Source organism: Erigeron canadensis, chromosome 9 (assembly GCF_010389155.1).
Source record: "Erigeron canadensis isolate Cc75 chromosome 9, C_canadensis_v1, whole genome shotgun sequence".
Taxonomy (NCBI): domain Eukaryota; kingdom Viridiplantae; phylum Streptophyta; class Magnoliopsida; order Asterales; family Asteraceae; genus Erigeron; species Erigeron canadensis.
This window is the reverse complement of record NC_057769.1, coordinates 3564842-3587710: the sequence shown is the minus strand read 5'-3', so window position 1 is coordinate 3587710 and position 22869 is coordinate 3564842. Positions and strand designations below refer to the sequence as shown.

At 34.7% G+C, this 22869-nt stretch overlaps 5 protein-coding genes across 6 annotated transcripts; 3 read left to right on the top strand and 2 right to left on the bottom strand.

The window, feature by feature from the left end:
* Window positions 1–3231: 3231 nt before the first annotated feature.
* Window positions 3232–5992, bottom strand: LOC122582543 (elongin-C). Of its 2 annotated transcripts, none has more exons than XM_043754949.1 (4): window positions 5829–5992; window positions 5625–5730; window positions 4159–4263; window positions 3232–3443 (listed from the first exon to the last, which is right to left on the bottom strand). In XM_043754949.1, exons 1-3 carry the CDS (start codon window positions 5938–5940, stop codon window positions 4185–4187), a joined length of 297 nt encoding a protein of 98 aa, XP_043610884.1. In that variant the 5' UTR covers window positions 5941–5992; the 3' UTR covers window positions 3232–3443; window positions 4159–4184. The 2 variants fall into 2 exon arrangements, with proteins under 2 accessions (XP_043610884.1, XP_043610885.1); XM_043754950.1 differs by having other exon boundaries at window positions 3232–3438.
* Window positions 5993–7403: 1411 nt separating this feature from the next.
* On the top strand, window positions 7404–13893 carry LOC122581400 (serine/threonine-protein phosphatase PP1 isozyme 2). Its single transcript, XM_043753626.1, has 4 exons — window positions 7404–7786; window positions 9503–10062; window positions 10518–10716; window positions 13503–13893. Exons 1-3 carry the CDS (start codon window positions 7588–7590, stop codon window positions 10698–10700), a joined length of 942 nt encoding a protein of 313 aa, XP_043609561.1. The 5' UTR covers window positions 7404–7587; the 3' UTR covers window positions 10701–10716; window positions 13503–13893.
* Window positions 13894–14513: 620 nt separating this feature from the next.
* LOC122582232 (17.3 kDa class I heat shock protein-like) lies at window positions 14514–15107 on the bottom strand. The gene has a single exon (XM_043754598.1). The coding sequence runs from the start codon at window positions 15062–15064 to the stop codon at window positions 14606–14608; it is 459 nt and encodes a 152-aa protein (XP_043610533.1). The 5' UTR covers window positions 15065–15107; the 3' UTR covers window positions 14514–14605.
* Window positions 15108–17668: 2561 nt separating this feature from the next.
* Window positions 17669–19391, top strand: LOC122582527 (UDP-glycosyltransferase 76H1-like). Its single transcript, XM_043754931.1, has 2 exons — window positions 17669–18254; window positions 18463–19391. The coding sequence occupies exons 1-2, from the start codon at window positions 17789–17791 to the stop codon at window positions 19326–19328; spliced, it is 1332 nt and encodes a 443-aa protein (XP_043610866.1). The 5' UTR covers window positions 17669–17788; the 3' UTR covers window positions 19329–19391.
* A 610-nt stretch (window positions 19392–20001) lies between these two features.
* Window positions 20002–22213, top strand: LOC122583891 (UDP-glycosyltransferase 76H1-like). Its single transcript, XM_043756264.1, has 2 exons — window positions 20002–20508; window positions 21348–22213. The coding sequence occupies exons 1-2, from the start codon at window positions 20013–20015 to the stop codon at window positions 22211–22213; spliced, it is 1362 nt and encodes a 453-aa protein (XP_043612199.1). The 5' UTR covers window positions 20002–20012.
* The last annotated feature ends 656 nt before the right edge of the window (window positions 22214–22869 follow it).

Here is a 22869-nt window from a genome sequence, read left to right as displayed (position 1 = left end):
ATTTATTTATTCATATGAATGTACAAACATGAATATAGATACATATATAGGATATGTATATGTATGTGTCTTTGATTCATATGAACAACACATCGTTTGACGATTTATGTTTGACATCAGAATAGATTCATTCATAAAATACAACTAGAAATAAATGCCTCGTGCATGGCACGTGACGTGACATACCAATACATGCAAAAATGACGTGTGAAACAGACTTTTGAGAAAATGCATATTGTTTCAAAGGAATCAATGAATCGGTCGACAGGTTTAATTAGGTTTTTTTTTCCATAAAATTGCCGATATCTTGAACCGGATTTTAATCTAGCTAGTTTCAACCGTTTGATAAACAAAAGCTGGTTTTTGATTTATTTATTTGGAAAAAAAAGATTGTAATTATTTATTAAAGATAAAAAGATTGTGACAAACTAAAAGAGTCGAGCAAAATAACCTCCACTCATGTCCAATATACCATTGATTCATAACATAAATCACTGCACATGTATCATAAAATAATCAAAATATTGACATAAATATCAATTTCGAAGTAAAATGGATAAGACTGAAAATGTTTAATTATTCACAAGGTAGTGGACCCAATTGAAATGAAATGGTGTGCATCTTGAATCTTGACTGGATACAGATATATGCACTAGATTTCAATACACAATGGTATCCCAACCACACTTTTTGGTATCCTAACCAAAAAGTGTGAGTCCCCATGTCTATAATGGTATATATGATAAGAGTAAAAAGCGGGCCCCTGTCATTAATAATCTGGTCGAGTTACTAAAATCATAGTCGGGATACCAAGCGTCTTTCAATAACATGAAGATTTTAATGGTTTAGACGTCATTATAAACTATTTATTATGAATAAGTTCATTAAGGGCCTGTTCTTTTTTAGTCATTAAATGTGAATTTATAAATTGTGGTTGAATGTATTAAATAAAAAATAGGTAATTGATGGTTATTTTTGTTTATTAAGTAAAAAAAAAACATGAAATTTGATTTAATACATTAAATTTCTTAATTATTAAGTCTATTAAGTAAAAAAAAAAGCGGGGTCTAATCTCTTGTTTATGTTTAGATAATGTAGAAAAAGTAGAGCTATAAACAATGATCAATTAACTTAATCACTTGCAAGGCCAAAAACTTTGACTACAACATAAATGTTAATAAAGATTTTTTTGTTTGTTCTTTATTTAGATGTAATGTTGCCAAAAAACTTAGATTATATAGAAAGTTCCTCACTATGTGTTGAACAAGTTTGCGACTATATGTGTAGAACCATACCGAAAAGAACACACATTAAAATTATTAAAAGTCATAAATAAATCTCTAACATCACTTGCACATTGAGTAACACAGTTAAGTAAACTTGTGTAAGCTACTAAGCTATATTGGATTCAAGTTATAAGGCCAGCTTTTTACTGAATCACACAACTTAATTACGTATGTCAAAACACTTGCCGAACCTCACAATCATTTCGTTGTCACATCTAGGCTATGTCACCAGCTCCACAACGAGTAATGACAGATGTCTCGTTCAGAAATTTCCCAACAAGAAATTACTCGTGTCAATGAAGACGACAACAAATAATAATTTGAAAAGAAAAGAAATTAACATGTACTGTTTTCTATGTACTTCGTTCTTTTTAAACCATTAGTCGTGGTGTATGCATTCTTTCAAGCGTAGCCTAGCATTTGTGCTCCTCCATTCATTTGCCTTGCTTAGATAAATTATATCATTATTATGTAAAAGTTATACAAGCAAACATGTGTTAACGTCTCTACCAATGTCACAACCAACTATTAATCTGATATGATATGATTGATGTGGTTACAAAGCTTTCTTTAAATTAGTGGACTTCAAAATCTCTGGGAAAAACATAATAATCTATAAATTGTCATAGTCTAGTTTAAAATGTGGAAATGTAATGTTTTATGTATAAACATCACTTTTAGTCAAAATCAATGTTTTAGATTCAAAATATGTTGAAGTGGACTTTCTATATTTTCCAAAGACCGCATATCTTCCCTGTACTATTATACTTGTGAGCATGGACCAATAGACCATTGAGATCCAATATATATATATATATATATATTTTTCATACATATTCCAAAACAAAGTACCTTAATTGCGTTAATATAACTACTTTCCGTTTCCAATGAACTACTTTTTAGGATATAGAAAATATTTTCGTGGCAACAAGTGAGTACCTAAATCCTTCTTCTAATACAATTTTCATTCGTTTCATCAAGATTGAATTAGTAGACCATTGTTTAGATTTCTGAGTTGAAAGAATCCAGAGTCTTATTTTCCACATGTATGGGGTGAATTAATAAGGGTTTTTCCAAGAGGTTTTATACTAAACATTCGTGTTGTATAAGAATAGTAAGTAAGTAAGTAACACCCAATGCCGTCTTTCACGGGTTTTGGGTCCTAATACCTCGACGGTGTATGTGGGAGGTTAAAATGTAGACAGTCTTACCCCTACCACGACGGTGTAGAGAGGCTGCTTTCAGGTTCTATCTAAAGATAGAAAAGGACCTCCGGCCTTGCAAGGGATGAGGATAAAACCTATGACCTCTGTCTCTAGAGGCAGTCCAACCTTGCTGCTTTCGTGTTGTATAAGAATATGACTAGAATAATATGCCATTCATGGAAAAAGGAAAAAAAAAAAGTATTAATAAGAAAATTGATGACTATGCCGAGCTTATTGTTCAAAAAGTCTATGGTAGATATGAAGTCGTGAAGAACTACTAAAAACATTTAACCTGTAAAAACGATGTTCCATATTTCGCAAGACACCAAACTACCAAACAAGTGATGGTACTATCTTGCAAGGTAATATCTTTCACAAAACCAGTTTGTCGTCCAGTTTACAACCGAACTATTGCTAAACGTAAAAGCATGATAAGAAACCAAAACCTTTTTGTCCACTATCCAGTTCAAGGTTTTCAACACTTGCGGTTTCCTGTTCAATCTGGGTTATGACTGAAATTGAATCTGATACTGCATAGCCTGTTGATGCTGCAACCACTAGCATATTTCACTTAAATCACTTCTCTGTCATTCATCAGTCACTATTTAATCTCAGTAGTTTCTTATTAAGACTTATCAAAGGGTCGTGTTTATGTTTCTCAAAAAAAAAAATAAAAAATAATAATAATAATTAAAGAAAAAAATAAGGAAGAGTCTCATGAACTCGAAAACAAAGTGTTCTAGCCACAAAATATACTACTACTACTTTATTAAATTATTCAATATTCACAAGCCAAATAAAAAGTAAACATATAAGAAAACATACAGTTTTCTATGTTTATGGACTCATTTCCTAACACTGCTTAGATGAATTGATAAATATTACATATGCACAGCTCCAACAGCACTTTGATCTTCACAATGACCAAGAAAAGTCCTCGAGCATCCCTGATCTAACAATAATGACCAAAAATGGAACAAAGGTAATCAGTTGATTCAGATCATATGTTATCACACGAAAATGAGTCATGTTCCACACCAAAGAATGTATGTATTGACATGTCCACATACCTTTATATTGTGCATGTATAATGTATCAGTAAGAAACTTTGTCCTAATCGTGGTCTTGTGAATTCTATAGGTGGCAATTACCCATTTACTTATGAATATCTCTTTTCAAATTGTATTTTATGTAACGGGTCACTGGATAAAGTAAAATCAGCTTATAAAGACACTGCCAAATAGGTTAAAAGACTCAAACAGATCAAAACTTTGCCCAAGATATACTTTTAGTGCATAAAACCTCGGCCCTCCTTAATCATTTTACTCACAAAAACTGGATCGTTATTGTAATAGTATAAACTTTGAATTCAACGAATCATATTCCACACTTGGTGTTCATACTGAAATTATAGGAGCTGGAGAAAAATGTCTGAGGCCATCCAGGACAGACCCATTTTGATTTGTACCAAAATAATAGCTGTTCCTGATGTGTTACCTAACCTACAGAATAGATTCATTTTGCCACCCCTAGTGAAATATCTTGCCATGCACCCTTGTATGGGTAAATGGAAAGGGGTAAGTGCACAAAACCTAGACAATGGCAGATTTCCGGGCACGTATCATATTGTTTGTGAGTTATTAGAGAAAGGGTAAAAAGGTCAATACCAAGATGCTGCTTATGAAGAGATGCGTCAAGTATGCAGATAATTTGCAGCCATCATCAGTTCCAGTGTCAGCTCAGGTTCAATGTGGAATTCAGTCTCCTTCCCACTGTGATGTTAAAGTTTAAATGACAAACATGATCAAGTAAAAACGGATCGGCTAAGAATAATATGAAAAGAAGACAACTAGTTTGTTTTGTATAGCACATTAGCACCTAACTCACCATCTGATTAAGTTAATTCATAATGTGACACGATAGGTTGTCCAATTTCCATTTTGCTTTAAGAAAATAATCATGCCATGTTATTTAATTTTAATTATATGATATACTTCATAGAGTGGAACTACCTTTTTTAGAAACATATGCAGTTTTCATTTTTTTCCGTTAATAACACACAGGAGAGTAACAAAGCAAGTTGCTTTGTTACAAGCAATAGCCTCCTTACCTCACAAAAACATAATTGACTTGGCAGTTGGCTCATAGTTTAATGGGACCATTTGACTAGTCATAAAAACACAACACCTGATTTGGCTTGATACATAGTGTAATATGAGCATTTGGACTATCGAAATAGATGTCTAATATACCACTCAATAAGAACATAAAGGGGGAAACTTGTGAACCAAAATTAATCTACGGAGAGAGAAAAATTATCATAATAACATCCCCAATAGAAACTGTTACACTTATTCTATGACGATGGGCATTAAAGCTTGCAAGTTTACCCCAAATCAACAATCTTTGAGTTAACATGTTTTACTCAAAATAAGTTTCTAAGTTTACGACCAATAACTATTGTTTGTCTTAGTTTTATGTTTAGCACTTATTGCCTCACCTAGAAATCAAAAGAAGATCCAACAAAACTACTATATGTGTTGGTGTTCGCAAGTCAGCAACTGCATAACAATTGTCTTCAAATGTATATAGTATCAATATCATACAGAATAAAGTTTAACATACGTCAAATGGAAAGATATCTAGTTCTCCCTGCTTTGGTTACTCCTTTCATCAGATAAAATATAATTTTATCCGTGGGGCACTATTGCACTAGGATATCAAAACTATTTCTCTAATAAAAATAGCAATCTTGCCTACGTGAGACATTCACAGTTTCACACCCTTATCACCTAGGATATAACCTAAAAGTAACGCCTTTTAATACCAAGATAATAAACGGCTACGAAATCTCCGACGTCAGAGCTCAATAAAATCGACGGAGACAATCACTAATCGATAAATAGCTATATCTCAACGCACAACCCACGCAACAGTCAAAATACATATAATGTTTCAAATAAAACATCTCTATAGCTCCGGAGCTACATCTGAAAACTATATCCATCATTCTATTCTTCAATTAACACTCCAGAACACGCTTTTTCGAGTTTCGAATCAATTCAACTTAAAAAAGATTATAACTTTTAAAAAAAAAATACATAAATCATAAAGATTAAAAAAAGGAAGAAACCTGGCATATTGAAGAGACCAATAAAAGTACTGACAAATTTTCTCCAAAATAGTTGTGCTTATTTCTGGAAAGGTAACTTCTCTATGTTCAGTTTCAGCAAAACCACCTTAATGAAACAAAATTAAATTAATTAAATTGGAGATTAGATTAGATTAATTAATCTGAATAAAATTAGAGTTAGGGTTAGAAAAAGGGGGGAATTACCAGGGGAAGTGAGCATATTACGAATAGTTTGAGAGACCATGGCGGCATTCTTATCGATTACGAATTCGAATCCTTCTGCGCTTATCAACTTCACCGTCTCTTCTTTCTTCATTTTTAGGTCGTCTTCGATTAATTTTCTCTTCGGTATGGTTTGGATGGATATGTAGGAAGATGTTAATTACGACTTTAATTTACCCCAATAGTTAAAAGGTTAATTAGATTTCCTAACTTTTATATATGAAAAGTATAATAATTTTACCCTAACACATTTTTTTTTCAAACATTCGGTCGGTATGTGATATTTGGGAAACATCGCCATATAAAGGTGAATCTTTACACATACCCTACACAACAAAATGTTGATCATGGACCGTTACAAGTATTCGAAGGAATAAACCCTAATACTTGTCATCCCTAAGGATCGAACACCTTAGGTAAAACCCAGGATGCCTCTGACGAGTTAGATTAGTCATCATTTTTAAAAAAAATTATTTATACTAACTCACGGTAATTAATTTTACATGAACTACCAGTACTATTTGTCGTGAACGTTGGGCAGGTAAGTCTCAAGTGTATGTTAATTATTTTTTAAATCTTTACGATAGGGTAAGAAAGATAATATAAATACTCGTCATAAATCTACACATGAATGAAAAGACATTTGAGTAGCAAAAAAGCGAGTAACATGCTAAATTGTTGGTATGTTTGTGTGGGTATATGAATACACATACGTATAATTGCAATCGAAAGGAAAAAAAAACTACATGTAGACGGTATTTAAGTATAAAAACGTATAAAGAATGCAAGCATAACGACATATACATACACATGTTTTTATATCAATGTATACAGATAGTCAATATAAAATAACCATATTGTTTTCAAATAACTCATGTAAAAAAAAAAATAATAATAAAAAATAAGATTAAGATGAAGGTTTGGTTGTCCTCATCAGGTTTAACCAATTGAGACATAAACCAATCTTATGACCAATGTGACGTATAGTCCAATTCTATATCTATTGTAAGAGATTCATAAACTATAAACTAAACAAAATATAATTGTAAGAAGTTATGTTGATTTACATGAAAAATATTGCTATTAACCCTTTTAACCATAGAAGCAAAAGTAGATACCCAAATTAACCTTTTAACCTTAGTCGTATATCATCATAAACAATATTAAAATTTTTGAATACCTACATATTCTTATATTTGATACAAACGTTCTTTTAAGAAAAAGCACAAAATAAACCACAATTAAATAATAATAAAATTAAAACCTTAGATTTCATTTCATTATTCACATATTTAAAATCCACCACTTAAACTTCAATCAATAAAATGACAAAATAATACACACATGATATAAGATACGTAATATAATAAGAGAAAAAAGTGAATATATGGTTGTTATGCATCTAATGTAAATAAAAAATCTCTCACGTATCAATATTTTAATATTTTGAATAAATGTTAGCTACCATAAATAAAAAAAATAGTTTGGGTATCCATACCCGATTGGTTCATGTTATTGTTGTTGTGACAATAATAATAATAATAATATTGAAACAAACGCAACGGATTCATCGTCCTCCCACATTTTCCCTTCATTAGGCACCTCCGCCTCCCATCGGAATTTCAGTCACCTTTTTCATATATAAACTTATTCATTTATATTTTATATATATTATATATTATATACTGATAGATATAGATTTTTGAGATTCTTATTTTATTTATATAATAAAATAATATTAATGGCTCAAAATGGGCAGGGGATAGAACCGGCATTACTTGATGATATAATAAACCGGTTGTTAGAGTTCCGGCAGGTAAGGGCGGTCCGGCAGGTACAGTTATCGGAATCTGAGATCCGGCAGCTCTGTACCGTCTCTCGTGAGATATTTCTTCAACAACCTAATTTGTTAGAACTTGAAGCTCCTATTAAGCTATGCGGTATATTTCATTATTATTATCATGTTATTGTTTATTAACATAATGATGTTATTTATTTATTTTTGTTAATTTATGCTTTAATATGTTTGTTTATATCTATATATGTATATGTATATGTATGCTTTAATTTAATCTAGGATGTTATTTATTCACTTATCGATAACTTCTAATAATGTTCGGAGATTAAAATATTGATAACTGGAAATGGTGTCTTGTTCGGGGGGTAATCGAGCCAGGTCGAGTAGACACCCTGAGCTTGACTGATTTAAAAAACTTGTAACATACTCGTCTCGAGGCTTTATGTTTTAGCTAGGATCGATTAGTTCATTGATACTTTTGAGCCAAGATCATCTATTCATCTTAGATTAAAGAAAAAGTTGATATTTTGGACTATGACTTGATTCAGCTAGAGTGTCGGTTTTATTGTAAATTCAATTTAGCTCGGTAAGGCCACACTGATTGTTTTTACACTTAAAGTTTGACTTAGGTAGTTTGCAAATGTAGTACAAGCGTGATTTAAATTTTAGAGTATTTTTTAAGTCAATCTTGGATAGCTTGCAAGTGTTCATTCGATTACACCCGTAGTCCACACGGCCTGCCTCACAGATGATGTTTAGTCCATAAGGATGGCACCATCCCTTACTGGGAAATGTGAATGTGTTTGCATGGTCCTGTCCTCCAGCACCAACTGAGTTATGCCGCCTTAAGGCTGACACTGCCATTAGTTGTGGCTTGTAGGGATTGAACTTGGGTCTTTACCAGGGTTTCCCAACCACTAGGTTAGCTATTCCTTTGGGGTTATAATGTCTGGCAGTGTTCACGTTCCATGTTTGGGTGTTTACTTGTAAATGTGGTTTAATATAAGCATGTGATTATTAGGTTAAAGCAGCTCGGCTGTCGTGGCATTGTGGTAAAAGATTTCTATCAGTAGAGTTGTGTGTAATTCTTAATATGTTATAATGGACACAATAATGTATACTGAAACATGGTGTTGTGTTTATTTATTGAACTGTAATACACATCTGGGTTCTCCTTTAGAAATCGACAGTAATACAAGTTCTTAGTACTTAGATTGGAGTTGGTTAATTATTTAATTTACATGTAGGACTACTAGCATACTCTATTTTTTATGTAAATTTTGAATGTTATAATGGGTTCTCTTTCATAAGTGGTTCATATACATATCAAATCATGCAGTTTTGAATATATATCATTCTTTTGCTTTCCTCATGTCTTGAACTTAGAAACAGTTACCCCTTGTCCCAAAAGAAGTGCAACAAATGGTCTATTTTAGTTAGCATTAAGTATTCCTGTTTTATATAGTTACATTATCACCGAGGAGGGTGGAATAGTCTATGATTAGGATTTTCATAGATTGCCTGATCATGGCTACATGTCAAGAAAATGTAGGGTGCATCATTCTGCAAACTCCCCCCGCCATCTGTAAGTTTACATCACTTGTATGTGCTGGCGGTTTTCTAATGTTGGGGATATTTGCTACAGAGTTTATGTATCTGAAACCATAAGTTGTTAGTCATGCACGCTTGTTGATGTGTAGTCAAAGATTTTGTGTATTACATGGTTTTGGTGCAGTTAAATTTACGTGTATTGTGATTCTACCATCTACGTTGTCTGTTAGAGAATAAACAGATTAGCAGAGTCGTGATGTTTCTGTAAAGACAGTGTTTATAATTCATTATACATTCTGCATTACAGGTGACATTCATGGACAGTATGTTGATCTGTTGAGGCTTTTTGAATACGGGGGATTTCCTCCAGAGGCAAATTATTTGTTCTTAGGAGACTATGTGGACCGTGGCAAGCAAAGTTTAGAGACAATATGCCTATTGCTTGCCTACAAAATAAAATATCCCGAAAACTTTTTCCTTCTGAGAGGCAATCATGAATGTGCTTCTATCAACAGGATATACGGTTTCTATGATGAATGTAAACGTCGTTTCAATGTTCGACTCTGGAAAACTTTTACTGATTGTTTCAATTGTCTCCCTGCTGCTGCTCTCATTGATGACAAAATCCTATGCATGCATGGGGGTCTCTCTCCTGATCTAACGAACCTTGATCAGATAAGAAATTTGCCTCGGCCAACCACTATCCCAGACTCAGGTTTGCTTTGTGATTTACTTTGGTCAGATCCTAGTCGAGATGTGAAAGGTTGGGGAATGAGTGACCGAGGAGTCTCATATACATTTGGCGCTGATAAGGTGGCGGAGTTTTTAATGCAGCATGATATGGATCTTATATGTCGTGCTCATCAGGTAATTGAAAATTGTATGCTGTTACTTAAAGGTTTCAAATAGGGCTGGTCAGGCTGGTTGGGTAACATCTTAAAATGGTTGCAGGTCAAAACAGGTAATCTTTAACTCGTGTCAGGTTGGTTGAGGCGCAGACTTTTTTCCTTTCTCGTGTATTTTATAGATAAAATAAGTTTAGTACATCTAGTTATGGAAACTAGATTACAGTTCTATATTTTTGGAATAAAGCGCTTTCCAAGATTATACGCATTTAATGCACTGTGGGTCTTTTAAGCTCGTCTGACCCATTTTACCACTTCCAATTCCACCGAGTTTTTGTAGCTTACTTGACGTCCATGGTAAGATAATTTCTTAATCAACCCATTTCTAGTTTAATGGTCGAGATTGCCACCTGTACTGCTACCTGTACGGGCTGTACTCTAGAGAGCCTGATGTAATATCAACGTTTCTTTGTACAGGTTGTAGAAGATGGGTATGAGTTCTTTGCTGATAGGCAGCTTGTTACAATATTTTCTGCCCCAAATTATTGTGGTGAATTTGATAATGCTGGGGCAATGATGAGTGTTGATGAAAGCTTAATGTGTTCTTTCCAAATTTTGAAGCCAGCTGATAGGAGCGATAGGCCAGCAAGATTTTTGTGACACAAAAGTTATTAAGGTCAGTATCAATATGGAAAATGATTAGATTTATTTGCTGGAAACCACATGGCCATATATTAATTTCCTTGACATGCAATGCTTTGTCTATGCAATTATGCAAGATGTGAGATTTTTTGGTTTGTTCCGATGATTTAGGGAACACTATAGAATGCTCTGTGTCATGCATAAGTGCATAACTTAATATCTGGCCTTTCTTTCTGTTAGCAGAGTATAATTATATTCATGTGACACTGGTAAGTAGTAACTAGGTTTTTAACTAGCCTTTGACGCCATAATGTTTTTTATTGAATCACCTTTTGATATGGTTGATCTGGTTTTTGTCCAGTTTTTCACACAAAAAATTCTAATTGATAGCAAGTAAGATGAGATACCTAAACTGGCGTCTTCCTTCTTTCACCCTTTTGTCATAATATACATAACTACGATAATGCCTATGTTCTATTGTTTGAGTACCGCGAGAATGTATCCTTGTTCTTTTCAGATTGAGTTTATCTTCTCAACCCAGTTCTTTGTAGTTTTTTTCTTAATGCTTGTCGAGATTTAGTTTGTAAACTTCCCATCCAATATTTAAGTCTAATGCTGGCTCCGTGTATGCCTCTTCTTTAAGTCTTTGTTACGAAGTGCATCAATCACGTTCAGTTGATTTAGGCCCAGTCAAATCTATGTTACATATCTAGTCAAAACACTGTATTATACATGCGTTCTGTTAACCCATGCTGTCTTGTCCTGACTATCCATTATCTAAATTTCCACACAACTCAAATATAGTATAGCTCAAAATTTATGTCAACTATGCCAAAAAGGCAAGGTTGCGGAAGTCGTTAATCGTTCCAGGTCGGTTGACTAGCGAGTTGGGAGTACTCGGGTGTATGCAGTGAGTACTCCGGGGTCAAAGTGGCCAAGTCGGGAAGTACTCGGAGTAATCGGCCGACTCAACACCTTACCTTGTAGCGAGTACTCGGGGAGTACTCGGCTCTACTCGGTGAGTTTTACAACAGTTAAAAAAGGTTCTTCGCTCCAAGTTAGTTTTATAAATGGACCCTTCCAGATCTCTGATTTTTTCACCTCAGCTTTGAGTACATAGAAAAGGCATAAAAGTTACAACATTAATTCTCTTTCACGTTTGGTATATTTCATTCTCAAAGACAAAGAATTTGCATACTGAAATAACTCATTCTGATTTAGTTATCTTAAGAAAGCCACGGAGAAGCAAAACTACTGGGCAATTATCTGAAATTATATACGAAGGAACATATAGAAGCCCCCAAGAATTCAGTTACAAAGTAAAAACCCATAGTACCCATGACCTTTAACCATGTATATTATACATGTCAGATAGTTGAGGTTATCCTCTTCTGTGTACCATATCTAAACACATACACCCCCTTCTAGTTTGCGAGGTAGTTATCATTCAGGACAGATCGTACACCTAACCTCCTTATGAACTTGTAAATATGTCATAACCGTTTTTTTAATTTCTATTATTGTTTGCAATGCATATGAAGCAGTTGCTATTATATTTTACTATAAATTTTTGTCTATTCATCATTTCAGCAAGGCAATTGATTACTTGACCTGTTTAGTCAAGAATGTACGTGTTCTGTCCTAAATGTTATCGCATATTCACATATAGTTAACCCATCTCCGATTCCATCAAGCTTATTACATATTTTTGTAAGCTTATAAGATTTTTAGATGATTCTCTAACACATCACAGACACTTATCTGTAATTCCGTATATTACGTAATTACTAATCACCTTCCTGATTACTCTGTTTTGGGCTTTTGTTCCAGCCAATTTTATCCATGGTGCAATACTATTGTGATAGTTCTATTGTCTTTCCTTGTCCAATCACCAATGGAACTCCGTAGGCATGTATCACTTCCATTGCCTTCTTCCCGCTGTGAAGCTTTTGTATTCCTCCTTAGTTGGTCCATAGCCACAAACATATCTTGATCTAAAGAAACTTTTCCTGTACTTTTTTTAAACAAAATTTAAAGATGGCTGTACGAACAGCTTCTTTCTATGGATACTTTAGACACCCTATTTAACTAAAGTCAAAAGTCCATTTTTTCCAGGATCCATTGAAGGTTGAAACCATAGATGGTCCATCAGATTAAATGTAAGTGGCTTTGTCTAGTTCTTCATCATTCCCAGTTTTCACAAAAAAATAAAATAACTGCTTCTTATCTTTCTATGGGGTAAAATGCTTACAATAAAGCAACAAGAGAAAACAAATGAATGTAACCCGAAAGTAAGAAATTTGTTTTTAAAACCTGCTAAATCCTCTCGTGGGGCGTCTACTGTAAAGTTTTTGCATTAAGGAGTAAAAATGTTTGTAAAACTTACAGAGATTTGTTTCATGATTTGATATTTTTGACATTTGGGTCTATTGTATAAGCAAGAGTTTGTGTTTTCTGTTATTTCCTGGGATAAGTAGGACAATACTACTTATGTTAATTTGCTACTGCTAGTACTTAATTTGCGGGATCTGTTGCAATCATCCTACTTCTGATCCAAATTTGCCATCTTAAATCTGTCAGTATTCTGTTATTTTTTGGCCAAGTGAACATAGGTTGCTTCTAGGCTTTTATTAGTGTCAAAATGTGGCAAAATGGCTGTTCAATTACTCAGTCTGTAGTGACCTGAAAAAATGTCAGCTAAAACCTCACTCTTGCATTCTTTTTGCTCTGGATTGGCTTCAAAATGATGGTTTTTTGTTTTATTTACCTAAATAATTTATTTGTTGTTTACCCTAAATCATATAAATCTTGCACATGCAGAATCTCCTGATCAGCCTCAAATGCTTGTGACGTAGCACACTGCTGTTTTAGTTTTCTGTCAAAAATGTCAAAACACCTTTTCATGAAGCCTTGTTGTTATATGTTCAGATTACCAGGCTACTATGATAATCGGCGGCAGCTCCCATATGAATGACCAACTTGCCAGTTTTCTGATTTTTCGTTACTGTTGAATCATGTCATTCCCAATTTACAACACTGTATATGCATTTGGTGTTGTAAATTGTAAGATGCCATAGTTAATCGTTGTCAAACACTACTAATTTGCTACGATTAACCATTTTAATTGACACACCCCTTGTTTCATTGTTCTTGGAATGTTTTATGTATCCTCAACCATTAGAATCGGTTTGTCTTCGCATTAAAGTTTGAAGATCAAGTGTTTTTTTTTTTCCGTGAATCTTTACATGATGCGTTATCAAGAGGGTTCTTAAGGTACATAATTTAACAGCCGATTGGAGCTAAAAGAACCATCTTATACGTATACAGGATACCTATGCATTCGTGTAGCAGTTTGAGAATAGTAGGACTATTCTGCCATTTAAAAAAAAATTATATTTATACGGGGGGAAATGTTATCACATATAAATGTGTTATGCAATTACACTAACATCTGTGTACTATTTTTGTCAAAAGGTTAGATACGGCAATGGTACCCAATCCCGGCAAAGCCGGGGTACGAGGGAGGTATGATGTAGACAGACTTTACCTCTACTCAAAGGTAGAAAGGCTACTTCCAGATCCACCAAGGTGGAAGGGACCTCCGGCCTAAGAATGATAAAAAAAAATATGGTTAGATCCACCGTAATGGGACCTTTAACCCGAAGGGAATAATCTCGATCTCAAACTCTCAATCTCAAAAACCCTGATCTCGATCTCAAAAACGCCCAGTCTCCGATCTAAGGATCCAGGAAAAAGAGCCGTTGGGAAGGAGAGAGCAGAGGGTAGAGAGAGAGTAGAGAGAGAAACGCAAGTGAAACTACAAGCACATTATTTGTTAAAAGCAAAGTTTATTATCCAAATTTGCATTGCATTTCAACAGATTTAACACACTTAAAATTCATAAAAACATAGATCATTTACTTTTAACCAGAGATATCAATAGATTTAACATCAGGCTTCTTCACTTGTTCCTTTGGCACAGTAATTGTCAGCACTCCGTTTTCCATGGCTGCTTTCACCTGATCTATTTTAGCATTCTCCGGCAATATGAACCTCCTTGTAAACTTGCCACTGCTACGTTCAACACGATGCCATTTATCATTCTTATCTTCTTTTTCGACGTTCCTCTCCCCGCTGAGCTGTAAGACCCTGCCATCTTCAACCTCAACTTTAACTTCCTCTTTTTTGATCCCTGGAAGATCAGCCTTGAAAACATGAGCCTCCGGCGTTTCCTTCCAATCTACGCGTGTATTCACCAAAGCAGAGGTTTCCCTTGAAACATCAGATGGAGATAGAAATGGGAAGCCTTTGAATGGGTCGAGTGAAAATGGGTCAAAAATGCTACTTCTTCGGCTACCAAAGATGCTTGGAGTGATCGACATTTTGTAGTAATGTTGTTAGAAGATTGATTTCTTTTTTGGAAAAATTGTGTTGTTACTGGTTTGAGATGTTCGGATTGGGGTGATATTTATAGGTTTGGTTTTGGCAACTTCGAGAACTTTCACGACCAGGAACCCAAATGTGGAAAGTGAGGAAGTTTCTTGATCCTTCTACATGCCTTCACATAATTTGTTTATTTATTTATTCCTTTTTCTTTTCTTAATGTCACCGATTAGTTGACTCTTTTATATCCATCAATTTTATGGATGCTTCGAAGAGTTTTATAGCTCGGGTTATCATTTCCTAAATTTATATACTCGTAGTATTTTTAAACTTATATAATATTTGATTGTTAAAATATCAATAATGGTATTCATTTTCTATATGATGTTAGATGTGACTTAATGAAAAGTGTAGTTAAGCACATGATTTTTAAAGTCATGAGAACACCATCCTCACCTTTAAATCCGAATCACTTTGTGTTGCAATATTGATATTATGTTTGAACTTTAAAGTATCAACATTTCATAACTTGTTACACATTTAGTCTTAACTCATTTAAGCATTTGTATTGTGATCCTGATTCTGCAATGTCTCATACAATGAAACATATGAGGTCTTAATTTTAGAAAAGCCATTTAAACGGTTAGTTAACACCATTCATGGGTACCTCTACTACTCACCCTTAATGGTTATAAGAACTTGAGTGAATAAGTGTATGCATGATAGTAAATAAGTATACACCGTTAATTAAGCGTGTTTCTACTCCGTAAAGATACCCAAACACAGCCTCATCGAGTAATAATGAGTACCGAAAGGTATGGGTCATAGTCCCATGGTGGACAAAAGGTGTGAATTATTATGACAATGTTGATATGTGACTTACGAAAAGAAAAAAAAAAAAAATTAACACAAAGTACCAATACACCTAAAAACTTATATCTTGAGAATCAAGATTCATCACTTGCTAGGTCGTTTTAATGCGTAATAAAGTTAGGCAACAATTAGGATGAAACTTGTTTTAATGGTACTGAATGACTTGAACACTCAATAAATTGTGGGTTCAAGTCACATTAATTTGAAACAATTGATGCAGATGATTGGAGATGTTGGTTAATAATGTATTGGAGATCTTGTATGAAATTATTGATTTAGCCAGATGTCTTTATGAAAGTAATCTCTCTATCTCTGGGTAAAGGAAAAACTGTCTACATCTTATTTCCTTAAAACTCTCATGCAAGGATTGTGCCTTGTTGTTCTTATTGGCGTATGAGATTAGTGGTTCGGAGGTGAAGATTATTTTTGATGGGATACATGCAAGTACTTGTGATTAATTAGTTATTGATGAAAGAGTCATTACAACCACTCTCTTTCTATTCCACCTATTTTTTTCCTCTTTCTGCAACTAACTTATAAAAGGATTCATTTTTTAGAAATTTGAAAGAGAAATCCTACTCACTGGGCTCTTTTCCATCCTTTTTTAGAAGTAGTATTCATTGAAATATTTAGATGTATCTTGTTTCAATGGGTTTGTCCTTGACAAAATTAGTACTCCTCCGTCCCACTAAAAGTGTTACATTTTGAATATTTAAAGTCTTTGTTATTTAATTTTGACCTTAAATTTTTCTTTTTTGTGTTATATAATTGTTGATAAAATTTATATCCAATGAAAATATATTTAAAACTCAATCGATTCATATAACTTTCATCAACTATTATATATTAACACAAACAAAAATAATTAAGGTTAAATTTGATAGATAAAGACTTTGAATATTCAAAATAAGACACTTGTAATGAGACAGAAGGACTATAAGTTTTGAAGTTGTTTAATTTAAGATCTAAGGTGGGTCCATAGACACACTTCACGACAACATAAAAATATTACCCCCCCCCCCCCCCCCACCCCCTGGGACGGACCCCCTTTAAAACCTGTTATTTTTGTTTCAGACGTATACTGTCTTATATAGATGTATATTGTGCTTCTTAAACCATATAAAATATATATAATGCCCATTAAAATAAAATACTAACGTCAGATAGATTCTTTTAGTCCGAAAAATGTACACTCGGATTTGATATCAACTCGTATATTATGGAAATATTTGGATCAATAGGGTACAATGCTTCCCAACTCTCTTGACATGTCCAATCTGAAAACTTTACAATCCATATTCATCTAAAAAGAAATGGCTTTTCATTTTAAATTAGATGGATACCCGCGTGATGCAGCGGCGGTATACTGCGGCGGTGGGCGGAAGTAACAGGGGTTGATGGAAGTAATTTTTATATCAGCGTTAACAAAATTGCGGGTTACAAAAGAAGGACAGTGGTTAGAATGTGTCTGATTTTAGGGTGGAAAGGGTATTATGGGAATAAAAAATGTCCAAAAGCAAATAAAGTATTTTAAAGATAAAAATAATTAATATGAGGATTTGCTTTATTAGGTAGTATAAATAACACTTAGTGAATAGATCAACACATGGTACATAAAAAATACCCCATGAATATCATATTAAAATGACAACAAATGTATTATGAATCAGAATTCATTTGATAAAACACAAAAAAACAAACCGGCCACTCATTATCAAAAATGTCCTCCAATCTGGCAATCTCCCAATTTTGTTGGATCCAACGTCATACAGATTGCACAAAGTTTAGTACTACTAAGAGTTTAGTTTTATCTAATAAGAAGTTATCTAAAGCAAGATCAACAGAGAAAGATGGGCGGAAAAAGGATCCGGTTGGTGCTGATAGCAAGTCCACTTCAAGGCCACATGACACCCATGCTTCAACTAGGAACATACCTTCATTCCAAAGGCTTCTTAATAACCATTGCCCACTCTGAGTTTAATCGGCCCGATCCTTCTAAACACCCTGAATTCTGTTTCCTCCCTTTGTGTGATCACTTATCGCGCGTTGGCCTGTCAGTCGGGGTCATCAAGTTTTTGCAAGTTCTAAACGATAACTGCAAACCCCGTCTCAAGGAATACCTTATTGAGATTATAAACACACGTAAAGATAATGAATCAATAGTTATCATCCATGATAATCTCATGTTTTTTGCTGGTTCTGCTGCAAGTGAGCTTGGACTGCCTTTTTTTATTTTTCGCAGCAGCAGTGCTGTCTTTTATCCTGCTTATAAAATCATTCCTCTGCTCCACCAAGAAGGCCGCTTTCCTGCACAAGGTAAGAACAACATTTATAAGACATAAAAATGTTACTAATAAAAGTTATGGTATATATGCTTATATAGAAGTGCTCATTTCTACAAGTTTTTTTGTTTTTTTTCAACGAAGATATGTGGTTCGAGTTTGGGAAAATAGAGCACTTAGTTAATCAAGTTAAGGGTACTAAAATGCATTTTAGCCTAAATGTTTGAAATCTTTTTTCAAAGATTGTTTGATGCAGGAAATAGTACCTGAGCTTCCACCATTTAGATACAAAGATCTTCCCTTTATGGACCGCCCAATAGAACAAACACTGGAATTGATAGCCATGATCACCCCTCATACACCCCCTTGTGCCTTCATTCACAATACCGTTGAGTTCCTTGAACAATCTGCATTGGCCCGCACACGTAATCGCTACCAAGTTCCGGTTTTCACCATTGGCCCATTGCACAAAATGACCCGACCCCTTGCAACTAGCTTTCTTGAAGAGGATACTAGTTGTATGTCATGGCTAGATAAACAAACACCAAAATCAGTAATTTATGTGAGCATAGGAAGTTTAGCTACTATGGATGAAAAATTATCAACTGAAATGGCATGGGGTCTAGCCAATAGTAAACAACCATTCATATGGGTAGTTAGACCAGGTTCGGTTCGTGGGTATGAATGGATTGAGTTTTTAGAACAAGGTTTGATAAATGAAATGAAGGGAAGAGGTTTGATAGTAAAATGGGCACCTCAAAAGGAAGTATTGGCCCATTTCGCAGTTGGAGGATTTTGGAGTCATTGTGGTTGGAATTCTACTTTGGAAAGTTTGTCACAAGGGGTACCAATGCTATGCCAACCGTTTAATACGGACCAGTTATTGAATGCTAGATATTTGAGTTATGTGTGGAAGATAGGTGTTGAGATTGTTGTCGAGAGAGAAGAAATCGAGGGTGCAATCAAAAGAGTCTTGGTGGGTATTCAAGGGGAAGAAATGAGGAATAGAGCTATGGAGATTCAAGAAAAGGTTAAAGTGGCGATCAACTATGGCGGTTCTTCACATAACTCCTTGAAGGATTTGGAAGTCTTCATTTTGTCACTGTAATTGTAACTTTGTAAAACTGGCTAGATTTTCCCAGCAATCTCAAAATTCTAATTTGCATTTTCATTTCAACACACCAATTATGCAGGCACACGCATTTATGGCAAATGTGAAACAATTTCTCGTTTTATACAATATATGTAATCGATAGGTTTGCGATATATATATATATACGCGACACACACACACACACAGGACTGCCCTACTGCATATGGCGAAATTTCAATGTACTTACTGCTTTAACAGCATCACCGTCGAGTTAGCGGAGGAGGACTACAACACATGCACAAACTCTTCCCAGATCTAGTGCAGAAACTATGTTAATATGTAAACATTGTCAAAGTTCCATTTTAAACTATATAAAACATTATACGAGAAAATAAAAAATGTTTAAAAGTTAACTTTAACAATAAAATAATGGTTGAGATGTGATGGGGTTCGTGTACAAATCTCAACACCCAGCCAATTGAAAATTTGATATCAGTAGACGATAATTACAAAAAGTTAGAAATATGGTCAACTCTTTGAAATTTGATACAGGCAGATGACAAATGCCATTCCAACAAAGAAAAAAAAATAGCCAGATGACAAATAATGACAATGAATAAAAGTTTACTTTAAAGGGGAAAAAAATCATTATTATGATATAAAGTTTTAGTTTCCTGGAACCAAGGCACCAGAGAAGACATGGCAGATCATGGTGGCAGTGGAAGACGATGCCAATTGGTGTTAATAGCAAGCCCACTTCAAGGCCACATGACACCCATGCTTCAGCTAGGAACTTACCTTCATTCCAAAGGCTGCTTCTCCATAACCATTGCTCACTCTGAGTTTAACAGCCCTGACCCTTCTAAACACCCTGATTTCCATTTCCAGCCTCTGCCCGACAACGTTTCTGGCACTGACATCGTGTGTGCTAGCTTCATCCATTTTGTGCAAACTTATAATAATAACTGCAAACCTCATTTCCAAGGACACCTTATTAAGATCATCAATGAACAAAAAGACAAATCTAATAAAGAGTCGATTGTTATTATCCATGATCACCTCATGTTTTTCGCTGCATCGGTTGCTAGTGAGCTTGGTCTGCCAAATATTATATTGCGCAGCAGTAGTGCAGCTTTCTATCCTGCTTTTATGATCATCCCAAAGCTACATCAACAAGGTCGATATCCGGCTCAAGGTGATTATTCCATATATCTTTTAGAAAACTTAACGACTTATGCAAATTTCAATCTTGATAACAACCTGATCTAGAATTTTAGAATTAGAAGCCTTTTAGATTTGCTTTTTGTACTTTTTATTTCACTTTGGATAAGTTGACTTTCATAATGATTGACTGATTCTTGGGTAATCAAGTACTAGGACTGCCCTAGCAAAAGTTAGATCGGTAAAAAGTGAAATGATTATTCATATGTCCAATTAACTGGTTCGCCTCAACACATTACCACCTTGTGTAGAAGTCATCTATACTACATAGCATATAGCTAGCTACTGTACGATTTGAAGACATGTGGATTCTATAAGCTATGGCTCATTCAGATTAAGAAACCTTGAATCTGTGGTCTTTTGAACCCAACTGATCCTTTCCCACGGAAAGCAATCATGAACATCTTTCTTTGGGTACCACCCCGTTGGGAAAGGATTTGGGCCCATGAAAACTTTGAGTACTTGGCCCAAATAGCATTTGCGGTAGGAGAGTGATGTCAGTAGACCCGAAGGCTACAAGCCAAGTCCTCAGAGTTCTAATATCATGAAATTTAATATTATCTAACTGTCTGTACGTGGTTTTAAACAACAACATCGTTAAGTTTGGTACTAAAAGTTAGATTAGACTACATTTTAAATGGGGCATAATTATATTGTATTACAACCTGAACCTAAGCAACGAGTATACAGAGTGGAGGCTTGATAACATTGTCATCACAACATCATGTAACAATCTCTCCATTTGCTCCGATTGCAACTGTCCTCTTTTGACATCTTTATGTACGGCTAATTAACTCAACCTCCTTTTTCAAGATTCTTCGTTGCAGGATATAGTGCCAGAACTCCACCCATTCAGATACATGGATCTACCCTATAACAACCGCCCAGTAGAAGAAACCCTTCGAAAGATCACAATGAGCACTCCTAATTCACCTCCTTCTGCCTCCATATATAACACCCTTGAATTCCTTGAAGAATCGGCTCTGACCGAGATACGTGATCACTACCAAGGCCCTATTTTTACCATCGGCCCACTGCACAAAATAATCCCAACTCCTTCCACTAGCTTCCTAGAAGAGGATATGAGCTGCATCTCATGGCTAAATAAACAAGCACCCAAATCTGTGGTTTATGTGAGCTTAGGAAGCTTAGCACATGTAGATGAAAAAGTCTCAACTGAAATGGCATGGGGTCTAGCCAATAGTAACCAACAATTTTTATGGGTTATTCGACCAGGTTCAGTTCACGGGTTTGAATGGATCGAGTTTCTGCCAGAGGGTCTGGTGGCTAAGTTTAAGAAGAGAGGTTTGATTGTAAAATGGGCACCACAAAAGGAAGTATTGGCACATAATGCAGTCGGAGGATTTTGGAGCCATTGTGGTTGGAATTCAACATTGGAAGGTGTATGTGAAGGTGTTCCAATGTTGTGCCAACCGTTTGTTGCAGACCAACAATTGAATGCGAGGTATTTAAGCTATGTGTGGAAAATGGGGATTGAAATCGTTGTGGAAAGAGGGGAGATCAAGGGCGCGATCAAAAGACTTTTGGTGGATGAAGAAGGGAAAAAAATGAGGGGAAAGGCTATGGAGATTCAAGAAAAGATTAAAATTGCATTAAGCCATGGTGGTTCATCACAGAACTCCTTGATTGACTTGGTAGACTTCATTTTATCGATGTAACTCATGAAAGTTGTAAGCTCGACTATAATGTCGAGCTCATCTTTGTCTCTCATAAGAGTGGGTGTGTTGAAGTTAAGACTTGTTTCCTACAATTTGCTAAAACATTATTGCCTTGATGTCCATTATATGTTTATTTGGCAAAAACTTTCTTGGGAATAGTTTGAGGGTCATCTTCGACTCTAACTACATAAACGTCGGGTTAGAGTTGAAGAAGACCAAAGCAAATGCACAAACTTTTCCCGGATCTAGTGTAGATCGAAACTATGTTAATTTGTATCTTTAGTTTTTGTTTGCACATGTAACATGAAACATGATATCTTCTTTTATTTTGCACATATCACTACATTGCTTAAGTATAGTACCATTGTAAAGTTTACAATAAGTTGAACATATGCAATCGTGCATATTTCATCATAGTAATATCACTATTGAATTGTGTAAAATTATGGAGTATTTGGCTAATTCCATGTACAGCAGTTGCAGACATATTTAATCATAGTAATATCACTATTGTATTGTGTAGAAGTATATTTGGCTAATTCCATGTACCGCGTTGGTACCATCCCTCTCCCCTGGACAAGATGCCCATATATTTTAATTAAAATGTGAATTGTATTAATATTCAAAATTACAACTATACAATAAAAAACAAAACT